Raw genomic sequence first — 16,566 nt, forward strand, 5'->3', positions numbered from 1 at the left:
TGTGTTAACAGATAGCACATGTCAAGGGAAACCCCCTGTGAGCTGTGGTGGCAACCTGCCCTCCCTCTCGGCACTCAGCAGCTTAGTGAAAGGCCAAGAGGAATCAGAGTGGTGATTTATATGCTAAAAATAGTAGCCTTACCCAGCCTAACACCTCATGTCCGGATAAATGATAGCTCCATTTTGTTCTTCTCAAAGCCTCTTCTCACCTTTACAAACACAGCTTTTACGCTTAAAAGGGCTAAGAATATGTACTAGAAGATAGCCAGCTGCAAAGCCTCTCTGTGTGAGTTATATCAATCTCCGTGTTACATTCCGAACTGCTTTTCCTCTATGCAAGATATGTAAAACTGTGGCCACTAGTGTTTTGAATAAGTATTGTGAAAATCGTTCAATGCGCATCCTCATTTTTCTTCTCCTTTGCTCTCGATGATTTTGAGAGGGGTTGTGAGGCCTTTTAGGTTCAGTAACGTTAATCATTTGTGACACATAACTGCAGCTCTCTGTGTTTATTCGTCAGGGCAAGCCTTTATATCGGCACACAAACGTCCTTCTTGGATATAAATGAGCCTGGCAGTGGCAGGAAAGCAGCAGATGTTCAATGTGAAACTGTTAAAGCTGATTTGTCTGTAAATAAGTACCAAACAAAAGCCAGGTTCATGTGTGTAACCCTGAGGTTTCCTTCCATTTCTTAATTTAAAAGCGGTCTCTTATACACAGAACAGACCGCTATTGACCAGTCGTAATGAAGTATTCCGACCACCAAAATAAGCGTTCGTTACAGCCCTACTGTAAATCAGACATTTAAATAGTGAATTTACTGGCTGTACCATTATGTTGTCTGTCTAAGCCTGTGATTGACTGTGATGGTTGAAGGGCAGTTGAGTAATATGAAAATATAACCAAGCATCAGAGGGCTAAAGTGTAATTACAATACAAAGTGATACAGTAATGCAGGCTCTTTCATTCACCATGTCATTAGTGTCACATGGAGGGGCTTTTAGACGAGCAGGGTACAGGAGGAAAGGGAAAAATACCCTAAAGCTATTTTCACACCTGCATTGAACTCAGCAGATTCTCTGGAGATTCTCCGGAGGGTTTGCGTGTGTTAATGCAAATAATACTCTGGAGATTTTCAGGAGATTCTCTTGCTAGCTCCCGAGTACAATCTCTAGGTAATGTCGGAGGGAGCTTGTGTTAGAATGCAGCAGGGGGAATGCCACAGGATCGTGAATGACAAACTCCACGGAATGGTAGCTGATTTCCTCTGGGAATCAATAAATGATCTCTGATTCTAAAATAGTAATTCTTTTCAATTTCAGTTTGAACTTGTTGAATGATTTAAACAAGTATCTTTTAAGTATTGTAAGTTAATCGAATGAATTATATGCAGAAATGTCACGTATAAAATACATTCCTCACTCCTTTAACCAGAACTCATTCTCTGTATGTTATACTGTTTTTATCAGAGCGTGAGATTACACTGTTGTGGTTTCACTTACTGATTTCATCTCTGTCAGTCAGTGTACTGTACATGTATCTGGATTTGCTCAGCGCACATTAATATCTGTAGCTGCATCCGTGGATCGAGGACACTGTTCAACAACAGGTGAAGACGCTGCATCCATCAAACATTTGCTCACACTTCCTGAAAGAAACAGACTTAAAGAAAAAAGGAAAGCATTCTGCTTTGCCATGTCAGAGTTTGCCTGCATGGTTACAATGTTCTCATGCACACTGATCTTTACCCGCAAGAGTGGGTGACTGAAAAGTCAGAATGGGGAGGAGCATACTGTACATCCACCTCCATTTCAAATGTCATCTCCCAGAGGGGGTTGATGTGAAGAAGAGGGAGGAGAATATGTGAGTCAATAATTGTCAATTGATGCAGATATAAAGAAAATCTAATTTATTAAGGAAGCCGTTCACCTTCAACATGTTACTCAGCCCTGTGTGGAACAGATGGGTCAAAGAGGTAAATGAGTCAAGGGATATGCCAGGGATGAAGAGCTGTGTCTCATCCGTCTTTGTCTCTGTCTGGCTGCTAGTGTCACACCAGGTGGATCTCTTTTGACTCTGTGGGTTGCAGGTGGACTGAATTAGCTTTAACAAGCCCCTTTGGTGACTGCGAGACTCGGATTACATATGCGATGTAAAGACAGACCCTTTATTAGAATCTACACAGTCATTTTATTGAGTCTGCTTTCTCTCATTTAACCATGTTTACATCTATAAAAGCAATAATACAATTCAGGCTCCCTCAGATTAACAGATGCTTGTTTCTGTTGGCACAGGGTGACCAGGTGCAACAATTAAGCCTGTTTACAGAAGTTTTCTTGACAGTGAACTTGAAATATAATTAGATGCAACACCAAACCATCTGTACAGCACTATAGATTGGAGTTTTTATTTGAGTATATATTGAGTTGAGTGGTATTCACATTTATATATTCATGTATTTTCCAACGAGTAGAGCTATTTACTGTCTAATATGCAAGTAGTAAAACAGGCTCAAGGATCCTTATCTCTAGCTCAGAGGTGTCAAACATGCGGCCCGAAGGCCACTTGTGCCCCCCAGATCCAATTCATGTGCTCCACCACTCAAAATCAAGTTGAAATGTCTGTTTTGATATTTATATTCATTTTCTGAACTATGTATCACTTTTATTTTGAAATTCTGAAAAAAATATTGTTATTACTATTCATTTATTTATGTTTATTTCGGTCATGACATTTAGATCACTCATCACACATCAGTGTAGTTCACACAATACACATAACCAAAAGGGAAAGCGGGCGAAGCAAAAGCTTATCTAGTCCCGCCCCCATTATCATCATACATTACATAATTATTCTTTTCTTATGACATTTGACAAAAAACATGTTTCAGCATCAGGTAGCACTCAGAGATGTAGTCTAACTCAAGACAGTCAAATCAGACTTGATGTGTGTCTATACATGAGTGACAGTCTCGACTCGTCGTGGCATGTTCAACTTCCCAAAAGTCTCAAAAGGAGTCAATGCATCATTTTTTTTTCCCCTTTCCTATATCGCAATGAATTATCGTGATATAATTAGAAGATAATATAGCCTGCTCCTACTGAAAAGGTTTGTTTTTTTCCCCACACAGGGCTTTATTTTCACTTGAACGGCCCCCTCCTGACCAGACTAGATGCTCACTGTCCCCCAGGTCATTCGAGTTTGAGACCCCTCCTCTAGCCTCTTTTACATCACCTGTTCAAGATGTTATGTTTGTGTTTCACTGTTCTGTATTAAAGACAGGAATCATCCAAACAAATCTGATTCATATTCAACTTAATTGAATCCCAGGAACTGATGTTCCATCGATTTGCTGCTAACCCCTGGCCCAAACACAATCATGCATACAACATTTAATATGTGACATGGTAAAGGCACAGACCGACAAACCTAACAGAAATGTAGTGGCGTCTCAACATAAAAGGGGGTATTTAATATTATCTGCTTCTCCCAGTTCTGCTGGGAAAACAGCCCGCTCAGCATCGCACACGACCAAAGCTGTTCATTAACAGGGGCTGGTTGGCGTCCTGCTTGCTAATTAAGCTGGGTTGGAGAGTCTGGCTAATTAGCTCACATGCGTGCACTGACCCCCTGTGCTTCTGTTTTCATCACTATCTCCTGGTTGCCTCCAGTCTTTTGATCAGCCCTCTGCCCTGTGTTTGTTTTTGATCTGTGACTCCACATGCCGATCTGCCTGTGATTACTGGAGGGCAGATGCTAAAATACTTTACGATTAGTTTGAAGAAGTTGGACTGGAAGTTATTGAAATGTATTACATCATCACACATTTCAAAGAGAAATACTAGACCTGGCCTGTGTTGAAATTTGCCTCTACTCTTTGTGTTGGCTCCCATCTTTTGAATGTATGCACATGCCAATAAAATGTAAGCACCATCGCATTTAAGTAGAGAAGATAAACTGTGTTAAAACCACATCTCTCAGAGTGTTATTTGTCAAACAAGTTGATTAGCCAAGCTGATATTATTTCTTCAGCAGAACAAAATGGGTAATTCCTCTTTAACCTCATCATGGACAAACCAACATCCATCACTGTTACTTTCACAACATTATACTTTTTTCATGAAATAGACTAAAATAGTCTTCGCTTTGTGTTTTCCAGTTCAGATTTATACCTATTCTCTATTATTGCCTTGTATTTCAACCTTAAACCAGCTTTCACATACTGATAAATCTATACTGACTCATGGATTTGGAATAAATAGTATGCAGAGTAATAAGTGTTTTGTTTGGATACAGAATTATATGTGTGTGTGATATCTGGACAATCCTGTAGCCTCTCGTATTTGCAGCCAAGGGGCAACATTCGTGTTGCATAATTTAGTCAACATGTTACACCCTCTGGCTTTGTTTTGCCATGGTGGTCCTCTTGTGTTGAGCCCTGTGATTGAGTTCATCGTTGCTGTAGGCCACTGCAGTCTCCTCCTCCTGCTGTTCTGGTAGAGCAGCGCCACCCAGTCTGTCTTGAATTTCCCATTAAGTCCTAATTAGACTGTAATAGGGGATAGAGGCCACAGGGGTAAACTCTTCCATCCCACAGCTTGCTGACAGGATGTGTTAATGGACAACCCAGAGTTCTCTGTGATGTGTAGACTATTACACTAATTTACAGGTTTCATTTTCTGCACATAACAACTCATTCGGGGGAATTTTTAAATTGCACCTTACAAATCAGTCGCCGCAAGTAGTTAACACCTGCCAGGATGCACATTGTCTCAATTCATTTGGAGCAGTTAGCCATATTTTTTATGACTGTTAAGATTGATGATGATGAATTATTCATTTGGGCAATTTATGAAATATAATTGTTGTGAGTTCATATTTCTTGGCCATGAATTCATTTGTCACAAGGTATCGTGATCAACCAGTGTACTCTCTACACTCACTGTGGTAAAATATGATCATACAGTTATAATATAATATTATAGTTATAGAAACCTGTTGCAGTGCATTTGCTGTACAAATGCAGAAACATTCAGGATGATCCCATGATATTTCATTACCATCTCTGGCTTCAGATGACACCACCAGGGATGACAATGTTGTTGTTTTGGTTGATTCCACTGACTGAAATGTTGGATTGATTGAGGTGAAAGTTTGTGGATCACAGTTGGCTGTTTGTCGTTCTTTGACTTTTACGTACACATGAACATATCAGGTCCAAAAGGATTCCATTTATAGACATTGTTACAGAGAATTTGATTATCAGGTGAGATGGCCAATGATGGAACCTCTGGAGTCAGAGTTGAAAGATTTTATTGTAGACACCTCAGATACAAGGCATCTGAACAGTAAGGCATCATCACAGAGTCTGGTGAGCCGCGTACCAGGTCTGATGCCTGTAGTTAGTATGACTTGAGAAAGGCACTTAGTTTGTGTCTTAACGTATATGTTATAGCTGTCAATATTGTACACCAGGTCTGGTTATAAGTATATGTATAAAACTCAAATGTTTTTCTCTCACACTCATAATCCTATGTTGGAATTTTGTCGACACAAATATCAAGTATTGAAATATCAGCTTTTGCCATGGGTCAGGGCAGGGTCACAGGTACACAGGTGTCAGACAAGCATCCACGGCTCAAAGCACTGATGTTTTTGTTTCATGTTGGTTGCCTTGTTGTCATGCTGCTTTTTAATTATGAGTATTTCCCATTATTGTTGACCTCTTCCGCCTGTTAAAAAAAAAAATTAATCTGTGGCTGAATCTGGGTCTAAGTTGCCAGCACTCATTCATGCTGTAGATGGTGCGAACAGGTGGGGGTTGAGGGATAATAGGAAGATAATCCTACAGGTTCAGCTGTGTGTGGGTGGACATGAGTGAGTGTAGCTGGCACACCCTCTCCCTCCCTCTCTTTCTCTCTACTGTCTCTCTGCCTCTCTCATGTTCTTGTCTGTCCTTAAGTAACTCACTGACTGCTGGCCCTGTACATGCCGTGGTCAGGGCCACTAAGGGGATGTATAGATGCATAGGGTTGTGTCATATGTTGGAGTCAGTCATGATTCTTAGTGGTTGCTATACATGTGTGGTGAAACGACTCGGCCTGGGTGTCACAAAACGTCTTGCTTTTCAGTTTGGCTTCCGTGTTATCTCATTAGCGTCGCCACGATGCCCTTGTGGATCACTTAATCCATGTTGCTCTACCAGGGATAGGGAGTCTTGTCCATAATTCCCATGTGTTGCACTTGGTTCACAGGAAAATAGACAGTGAAAATGATCTTTGACTTGAGTTTTAGTTCTTACATCTGTCAAATATGTCTCGAACATAGATATTTGCAACACCTGCTCTAACCATTTAAAAAAAAACAAAAAACACTCCAGCTCTTATTTACTGAGTCAATTCACAAGGCTTTTATTGTGAAATATTTGCATCTATAGATGGCGTCACACCATAAAACCGTGCATCACATACTGTGTAGGAGCATTTAACGTATGTCTATTTTCAAAAGACTAACAGTAGACACAGCAGATGAGCAGTGTAGCCGTCACATGCTGCACACGCACTCCTCCTGGCCTTAATGTAATGATTGCATCTCATACTCTAACTCCTCATTTTAAGTAAAAGAGAACTTGTCCTCGGGCTTTAGGAGCCCACTTTATTTCCTATTTTGTTTGTGTTTATCTGTGAGCAGCATAGCTCAAAGAAGTTATGGATGGATTTGGATTAAATAGTCTGGAGATGTAGGTCATGGCCCAGGGAAGGAAAGTTTAGATACTGTAATCTGGATTAAGTTTTTTTTAATAAAAAAAAAAAATTAAATTTCTAACTGTGTGAGATAGAGGCAGAAGTGTTTTTTTTCTCTAGTTTAAAGTTGGAATTGCATTCCAAGACCATTTGGAACTTTTTTTGTTCGAGACCAGGGTTTATATTTCAGATGCTTGGGTGGACAGTTCAAAGACAGACAGACAAAGAAGGCAGTCCTCTTTGTCTCGTGAATGTGTAAAGCCTCTGCAGACACATACAGATTGGAAGCAAGATCTCTGGAGCCACAACAAGTCCCTGTTGCATTTTCTCCGACACTAGTGACAAACAGACTGAAATGGCAAACGGCACCATTGATCAATGAGGTGCCTCACACACTGACACTGGCAGCTCTCGCTGAGATATATGGTGCACTGATCCCCTTATCAAGGGTTTATTTATGTCGGGGAGGAAGATTTTCTCAAGATTTTTTGGCATTTATGTCGCTTTTTATCGTCTTGTTGTTCTCTACCTTTACATAATGCATATACACTTTTTTCCTATCATACACCATTCAAACCCATTCACACTGCAGCCAGGAGCAATTCTCTGTTAAGAACTCAACAACACACTGACTAAAGGAGCCAAGGCTGCTGACCTTCTGGGTAGACGATGACCCACTCAGTAAGCCACAGCCACCCCATAAATTCATAGATGCAGTGTAAAAAAAAAGGGAAAAGAATGGACTAGCCTGGATAATGTTCTCATTGCAAATTCACTTAAAGGGATTGTACATCTGCTAAGAGATCAACATTACAGAACAATTTGAGAACAGGCAGAGAAGCACTTTGGAAAAGTGGCCGTCTTCCAGCAGAGTATGCTTCATAAGCTGAGTGCACAAAATGAAAAATTAATGTACAAATGTGACGGGGACCTGCAGTGTGTAATATAGGAGGTGCAGAGATTTTTTATTTTATTTTTTTTAATAAAAGATACGAGTATTATAGCAGCAACATGTGTACCATGTGCGTTTCTGATAAAGCGTCATGTTTACTCTGTGTGTTTGCTCTGCTGCTTTTTACGGTTTTCCATTTACTGCTCGGTACATAAATGGGTAAAGCAACTGGTTCTGCTTCTTTAGCAGATCATGTAAAAAACAAACAAACAAAAAAACGCTTCATTCGACACCTTACAGATGTGTACCTTAAGTACAGTTTGTACAAAGCGCTGTTTACTCTAGTGCCATAACTGTTCTGTACGAGTTTCAAATGAAATGGACTCAGCTCATGAATGTTTAATGAACATTTCAGTGCTCAAGTGAATAGTCTGTTAAAATGCTGGACAAGAAAGTTGTCAAGGTGGCACATTGCGTTGTATCCACTTAAAGCTGTACTGTGGCCTCTGCTCAATCCACTGGTATCGTCCCTCAGGGTTTTAAAGGGGCCTCATTTTTCAGAGTCAACTTTGACTTGTTGTAAATGTGTTGTATTTTCTCACATCACTGCCTGTGCTGACTGTGGATAAAGGTTAGCCCCCGTGTGTAATATCGCCTTATCCAAATGATTCTAATTTATAAAGGTTAATGGCTTAGTTTCTGGTAATTACTGTGTGCTGCTGTCAACACTGGGCTTGTGTTTAGGAATGACAAATGTAAACACAGAAATTTGTGTCCACATGTTGGTATACAGTGTATATCGCCGAGTATTGCAGTTATATTATGTAAAACTCATGGATTAATCGCAGGAATATCTTTTTAATTTATGTGAGTAATTTCCGTAGCTGTTGTAGCCTGTTTTGCAAAATGCTCACACGAGCGCCGTTAAATCAGAATCACTAGTGGTGTGGTGGGTGATAAAATTGCTCTTAAAATGAGTCACAACTTGTGTTGACAAAATGAATATACATTTAAAAAAAAACCATTTTTTTAATGTCTGAATAGAAGTCTATATGCTCACCACCTGCTATTGTTTTATTATCAAGTGGAAAATAGTCTTGCACTTCGTGTGTGTGTGTGGGGAAATAATCCAGCATGGCAGAAGCCAACAAACAAAGAAAATGATAATCTTTACAGATATTTAATTTAACCTTTGACCTGTAGCTCCTTTGCTGTGCGATACACACTCTAGTGCAGTTTTTATACTCTCCATTAAACTCCATCATACTATGACTAATATAATATTACAACAGATAGCCTGAAGCAATGAACCACAATTATTGGAGTGTAATGATGAATGAAAAGCGTTCACTCTTTCACTTTTTTCTAATTTCATATACATTGCAGTTTCTGGCATGGAGTAATGAAAATCGGGAAGCAGTTTTTCATTGTTAACGATAAAAAGGGAAAATATTAACCCTTCGTCTTCTTATGTGTTGTTGAGTCAAAGTTATGGTTCATTTTATATCACATTTTTAGTAGTGATATAAAGTAGTAACAATTGTGCAGAAGTCACAAAATAGACCGTTTTTCTTTCTTCTTTTTGTTCATAAAATTGAAGTAAACTTTGAACTGTGACGTATTTCCAAATTTCACGAATTCTACCCAATTGCTCAGGTGTGTTTATATAGTTGGTGAAAATTAAAGACATTTTCCATCAGGTTGCCTTGGCTGTTCTGGAAAAAAAGGATATAAGACACTCTATGTTGCACATTCTTATAGCCTCTGTATATACTCTATTTAAACATAGTAATGGAAAAAAGCAGCCAGAATGCTCTGTGTTCTAAGGGTTAATGGTGTTGATTCTCCTAGACTTAATTCAATGCAACAATTCCTAGATGTATTAATGTGTCAAATATGGGTTTAAAGAATGGCTTTCAATTGAGTATAATGTCCTGTTTCCAGGTGCAACATTTACTGATGAGGTCAAGCAAGATGGAAAGATAACGGATGAGAATGGCGCTTAAATGAATAAAGTAAATCACTGATTGTGATTGTGACAATGATTGTCCTCTCAGGACTGAACTGTCTCATGAGTGAAACATAATGATATACTGTGATGGAGCTCTATGATTTCAAATGTTATAAATACAATTATAAGCAGCCCAATCTAATTTTAAATTCATGCCAAAATATTTGAAATGTCCATTATGTAGCTCACATCTGCCTGTATTTGTCAATAATGTCTTCCTCCTTTTTTAAGACTTTATAGTCTGCCTGGCCTGCATTCATGTTCACATCCACACATAATGAACATTATTTTCCAAAGAGCATTATTACGCGTCTTGACTGAAACAAAACCGAGCTCTTGAGAACAGAGAGCTCATAAAAACTCCCTTTGAAACCACATTTATTGGCAGGATCAACATTCGGCCACAGAGAGATTTAAATGTTGTTGTTTTTTTCCTATATAAACTGTTATTGCAGCTGGCTTTCAGGTTGAATAAACATTCTTTTTTTTGGTTCTTTACAGGATCCCAGGACAAAACACAAGTTTAAGATCCACACCTATGGAAGTCCCACCTTCTGTGACCACTGTGGCTCTCTGCTCTATGGACTCATCCACCAGGGCATGAAATGTGACAGTGAGTAATAAACTCGATCGTCTTTATCAGTCGTCAAAAATGGCGGTAAAGTCTAAGGTAGAGTCACCAAGAGGTGGCGCTAAATAAACCCTGCATCTAACAGGACAGTGAGGCACAAGTTTGCATGTTAACACAACAGTTTGCGGTGAGTGGCTCGGCACACATCATGTTCTGCTCTGCAGACTAATCATCATCATACACGGCAAAAAAGCCTATTGTTCTACTACAAGACATTTCCTCCCCCTTTCCCTACACTCCTCCTTTCACCTTCACTCATTAAATTCACACATTGCCTATTTTTAGTCTGCTATGTTCACTGCACCTCAATTAAACCTCCCATCGAAGTTGTGCGCTGACTTTATTAATATCCCTCCGTGACACTCTTCTTCTTCACTTTAATCTTGCATGAGCGGATGATGGTCTGAATGCCTTCATAAGCACCTAAATGCAGTATCTGCCACCTTGTACAGACCACCAGTAATGTCTGCGATTGCCTTCATGGTGTACATAAATAGAAATGCGGAATGGCAAATTGTTTTGGCACACCGATCTCATCACAGTAATGTAAGTGAGTGCTGAAATATTTCGAGCCGTGTTGTGCCAGAGGACTTGTGGCACACACAAAAAAAAACTCTTAATATGGAAATTAAGGGAGCATAGCTACTTTTTAGTAGCTATGCATGCTAAAACATTTCTGTATTTGCATGCATAATCCATACAATTAAATTGTAGGTGCAGTAGATCTAGAGGACGTTTTAAACAGCATATTGCATGAGAACATTGACTTGATGGAGCTGCATACAAGCACGTAAAGGAAATGTCCTTTACATGCTGGTGTTTCAGTAAACATGGCATTTTTCTACAAAAACAAAGTCTTAAAGAGAGGAAATTCTCATATAACCGATCAATAAAGCTGTAGAAGGGTTGTTTTTTCATAACATTTGTGCATTAATATGTCAGAGAGTGCCAAGAAAACCCAGTCTGTTTATTTTAATTTGGATCAAAAGCATTTGTCTGAACAAACCTGTCGTCCTGATCTCTTTCATCCTCCTCTCTGTGCTCCTCCAGCCTGCGACATGAATGTCCACAAGCAGTGTGTCATGAATGTGCCCAGCCTGTGTGGGACTGACTACACCGAAAGGAGGGGACGTCTTTTCCTCAAGTGTGAGGTCGGCTCAGACATGATGCAGGTCACAGGTATGGCCCCTATCCCCCCACTTTCTGTCAGCACACACTGAATCAAATTGGTTTACGAGTGTGGGATTCACCTGAGCTGACTAAGGTGTGTGAATTGATTCAGTTCACCAGATCAGGGGTGGTATACACACTGATATAGAATTATGACAACACATCATATTTCTTAGATTCTAACATAACCGGCCCTTATATGCACCATGCATAACAATATTTACATTCTTAAATGTAATAAAAAGCCAGAATAAAGTGTAACCTGTAAGTCTAAGTCTAAGAATCATCCTTAACAAAACCTCCACATCTGTGATAAAATCAGAGAGGCAAAAAGAGATTAAAGCTATGGTGCTATTTTCCATGTATAGATGAAGCAGATGGAACTATAATGTTTGCATTAAGTTAATGTCGTGCTCGACACATCTTATGTCCAATAGAACGATGTAACTGGGCAAGCTGCTGCATGACAGTGGGAGCATTCATAATACTCTTTTATTGATTATTGAGTTAGTTTGGTTTTTCTCTTTGAGCGTAATCTGGTCTACGGGCCAGATCCGGCCCTGGGGCTGTATGCTGCCCATGTGTGAGTTAGATGCTATTGTTCTGTTTTGATGGAGAGTCTGAATCTGGTTGTACACTTTTTGTCCCTAAGCTCCCGCTGTCTAATTTAACAAGACATAAGACATTCGCTTTCTATTCTTGCTGCCATGAATTTAAAGCATGCATTAACTAAGAATCTTGGTGCTATCTGCACAACTGGCCCCCGTGACTAGTTATCAGTATGTAGCAAAGCCTGGTTCCTTCATGTGCACCGATCGATAGAGCCTCTGCTGTTAAACATTCTCTTCTGAGAAACAATTCACAGTTACAACACACTTGGACGGCATTCCCGCTCCAAATATGTATTCCTGCAGTGGTGTGTGTGGTCTGCTGCGTGGGCTTTGTGTTACTCTTTTTAAACAGTCACGACTCGCTCTGTGTTTTTCTGAAAAAACTGCGTTTGTCTCTGCAACGCAAATTGAAATCTTGCTATATTAATTTGTTTCTCATCAGAATTATATTAAGACAAGATCTGAGGGATCTGCTCGTGGACAGGGTCACGGCTTTACAATCAACTAGTAGACGGCTGGTGGTGATCATATCGCTGGCTTTTCTGGGCCATTTTAATCACAGAGAAACACCTGCCCACCAAGCTGAGGACAAGATGAAATGAGATGCTATTAATAGCATTTACCTCATGTAATGTAATGAACAGTGATTTAATCTTTCCTCGGCTATTCACATCAATTTGAAATCCATCGGTGATTTGTGGATGTGAAATCACCAAAAAAAAAAAGGCCGTCCATGATGTCATTAATCACATTTTTTATTAATATAGATAAAAGATTTAATTTGTCTTCTCCTCCTACTTGCTTGTTATGGTTAGTCATCATTTGCATGCCTCTGCAATACACACAGTTTGATATAGACGCAAGTACTTAAATGTCTAAGTCGCAAATTATCTGGTGATTAATTATTGTTGACTTTCAGACAGTTTGTGAATGATGCTCGCGGAGCAAATGTTGGCTGAGTCGCTGCTGTAGTTGAGCTGAGATCGTTTCACTGTCAACTTATGAGTGCAAAGGGTAAAGGTCCTTACAGTAACATGGCTGCCACAGAATGAAGCATCAGTGTTACACAGAACTCTATAATCTATATATATATATATATTAAGTTTTATAGACTGCACTGAGCAATTTAACAGCTTTCTGCACAGAAACAAATTAGGAAGATAATGATATGTGGCCTGTGTAAAGTAAAAGAATAGCGGGCACTACATTATCAGTGAGCATATTGTTCTGTCAGTTTATTGTGGCGCGACAGTGTGTTCTGGTGTCAGAGCCCGGTCTGCCTTGTATTTCAAGACATGCTGTAAATCCTCCGGCTGTAATGATGATCTGCAAGAACAATAGTGACGGCAGGGAGCCAACAGCAGGCGCACGTAATCATTCAATTACACCGGTAACAGGGGGTCAGTGCATGTCAACAACTGGTCATTGAACTTCAATGACTTATTCACTTATCACGTCACAGGGTGAATGTAGGCAGGGAAAGTTGTTGAGCATCTGGTTACATGCAGCAAAAAAAATGGCATTATGAGTATGAGTATTATGAGTGGCCAAGTGGAAAGGGAACTTGGCTTGTTACTGGAGGGTCGCCAGTTCAAGTCCCCACCAGGTCAAAAGGACTGGGGTACCCCTGTGTAAGGTACCCAACCCCCATTGCTCCTTGGGTGCTACTCTGTGGCAGCCCACTGCTCCTAATTCTAGGATGGGTCAAATGCAGAGAAATCATTTCCCTAAGGGGATTAATAAAGTATAAAATTTAGATTTAAGGAGCAAAATGCCATTTTTGCTCCAGACGAATAACTTCTTTGCTTTGTTTCACTCATGCTCTTAACTTTTTTATTTAGGTTCACCCACATTTTTCAACACGCCGCCTTCAGCGCCACAATTTTAAGGGTCGCCTTTTTGTTATTTCCCTTACACATTCATACAAATGGTGACATACAGTAACATCACTGGTTAAACCGTTTTGTAGTGGTTATATAGTGAATATGGGGACACACAATAAAGGAATGAATGGCAGATCTTATTCTATTCTTACCAACTAACTATTGAAAATATGAAACAACTATACTATACATTTTTATTATTATTTGGTGATGTCGTCGTCCTTCCTCGTGCAATACGATAATTAATAAACAGGGAGGGGATCTGTTGCTGCTGGGCCGTGTCTGGGTTTACGAATAGAGAGGGCCACTGTCAAGCTAATGCTATCTGTCGAACTTACAAACTGAGACGCTTGTAAAAGAAAATTTCCATTTACATAATTTTCCGTATTATCATTTTGATTTAGGCTGCACATGCTGTGTGTGGAAAGAAGGAGTCTGTGTGTGTGTGTGAGAGAGAGCGCTGCATGGAGATGATTGAACAGAACGGGTTAGGGTTAGGGCATGTTGTGTTTTTAAATCTCGTTGGGGGAAATAACCAGAAAAGGATTCTGTCGTCACTCATTGATCAATGTATGGGAAACTCTGGAAAGGTTAAGTTCACAAGTGTGACCACAGAAAAAATGGTTAACTGTACATTAACATCTGACTGATGAGTGTTATCATGCAACATGTTATTAAATGTGACTTTCACCTTTAGCAAGTTTGGTTTTCTCAGCTCAGTCTTCAGTCAAAAGGAAACACCAGTTATGAAGCGCTCCAGCGTTCACTTGCAAGCAGTCTAAGACCACCTCTTTCAAATGGACCACCATGGATCACTTGCATCGGAGGTCTCGGACCATGTTCCCAATGAACCAAATGAACCGTACTGAGGGGGTAGACACACCAGAGCTCGATTTAGCCACGCTAAACTAGGCTGATGTGAACGCACTCTTAGATGCAAGGAATCAGTCGGCACAGCCGTACAACTCGTGTGAGGAGTGATTGTGACTCCCATTTTCTTCTCTGTCTGATCACTTGGTCAGGAAAAGAAAATGGCTACTTAGAACCCACATACAAACCCCGACCAAATCATTTCAGACACAGAAAAAGGTTTTCTGGCAACAGATGCTGCAGTGGGTAAATGAAATGAGTTACTCAGAATCCCCGAGAGGGGGATTTGTGCAGTTTCCAGAAACATGAGTTTGGAGAATGTGTGCTTTTGTCAGCTGAGGTGAAGTAGGATGGGGAGGTGCTGAAGGAGACAAAACAACTTCTGTTTCTCTGGGGAGGGACGGACATAATCCGCTAACCGCTTACACACAACTCCGCTCTGTCCGTTGGTGGGAGAGATGCCATCCTGTTTGTTTCAGCAAGCATTGGTCAGTGACTCTGTGACATGTACGTTTTTGTGACATCCACCACTGCTTCGCTCAGGCCCAATTATGACAGCTGAGTGCACCGATTTGCTTTGATTTACTTTCCCATGCATGGTGAAGAACCCGAGATATTTACACACACTGCTTGCAGGTGCTTTGGTGTTGTAACTGTCCTTCATTTTCAGAGCAAAGCAACATTACATCACTGTCTTATTTTTGTGGTGGACCAAGAGGGCCAAATTTGACTTGATTTTCAATGTTTTAATCCAGAGAAAGCGGAGACTGGACGATCCAGTCAAGACGCAGGACCACACACTTGGCAGTTTCAGGGAGGAAATTTTAGGATCTCTCACAGAATGACTCACGTCATTTAACTAGTGACTTCTGAATATAAACAGACATGGAGGTGGACTGTCCGTATGGTTGTGATATGTCTTATGCGGGACACATTCACTGTTGCCGTAAATCCACAAGTTTGTCCTCTTTCTCTACCATCCACCGGGTTCAGGAGACGGTCTTCACATTCATCCTAAATATCAAACATGTCTTCATTCACATGTCTTCATTCAACTATCAAACATGTTTGATATTTACTGTAACGTTAAAATTCTTAACCCCTGACACAACAGGATAGTTTGGTCAGATAATCTGTTCAAATTAGCCTAAAATTGGAACCCGTGATTGTCGGAAGGGCCAGATCAGGACTGAAATCTGGCCAATTATCCTCTTAAGTGTGGGGCAGGCTTAAGCTGTAAATTCTGAACTCAAAGTGGTTTTTAAGTTTTGAATTCTAACTTTCCCCCCCACGTTTGAACAGATATCCAAATTCCAAGGAGAGCTGAAATCATTTCTTCAGATATTTGTTACCTTTCCTAATTACTGTGTGTGAATAAGTGTGTGTGCATATGTGTATATGCAGGTCCTCAGGGAGCGCGTGTGAGACAGTCGTAATAATTACTTTTCTGTTTCGCTCCCTTGTCGACTCACCCATTTCTGCAGTGCAGCTTCATTCAACTAGCCCTCCCCCTCACTTCCCTCTACTCCCATTATTTCTGCTTTAACCTTTTCGGCTGGTTTTTCACCGTGCCTCGGTACTCAAGTGTGCCTCTGCTACGTGTTACATTAGTGCTGCTGTAGAGCGCGCGGATTTTGTATATGTAGGTGTGTGTAGGTCAGATTGCCCTGGGTGGATCAGTGAAAACCAGTTTTACCGTTGACACTTAAGAAAAGACGCAAAATCCACCCTAAACACTGTTAATACTTTCTGTTT

At 40.3% G+C, this 16,566-nt stretch overlaps 1 protein-coding gene across 1 annotated transcript in view; it reads left to right on the top strand.

Annotated features, from left to right (window-relative positions):
• The window catches only part of LOC122771238 (protein kinase C alpha type-like), a 113,975-nt gene that overhangs the window by 56,474 nt on the left and 40,935 nt on the right, over positions 1–16,566 (top strand). The window contains exons 4-5 of the mRNA XM_044028677.1: positions 10,148–10,259; positions 11,328–11,456. Coding sequence (XP_043884612.1) covers positions 10,148–10,259; positions 11,328–11,456 — 241 coding nt within the window. The remainder of the gene's footprint in view (positions 1–10,147; positions 10,260–11,327; positions 11,457–16,566) is intronic.

The sequence above is a fragment of the Solea senegalensis genome, linkage group LG6 (assembly GCF_019176455.1).
Source record: "Solea senegalensis isolate Sse05_10M linkage group LG6, IFAPA_SoseM_1, whole genome shotgun sequence".
Lineage (NCBI taxonomy): Eukaryota > Metazoa > Chordata > Actinopteri > Pleuronectiformes > Soleidae > Solea > Solea senegalensis.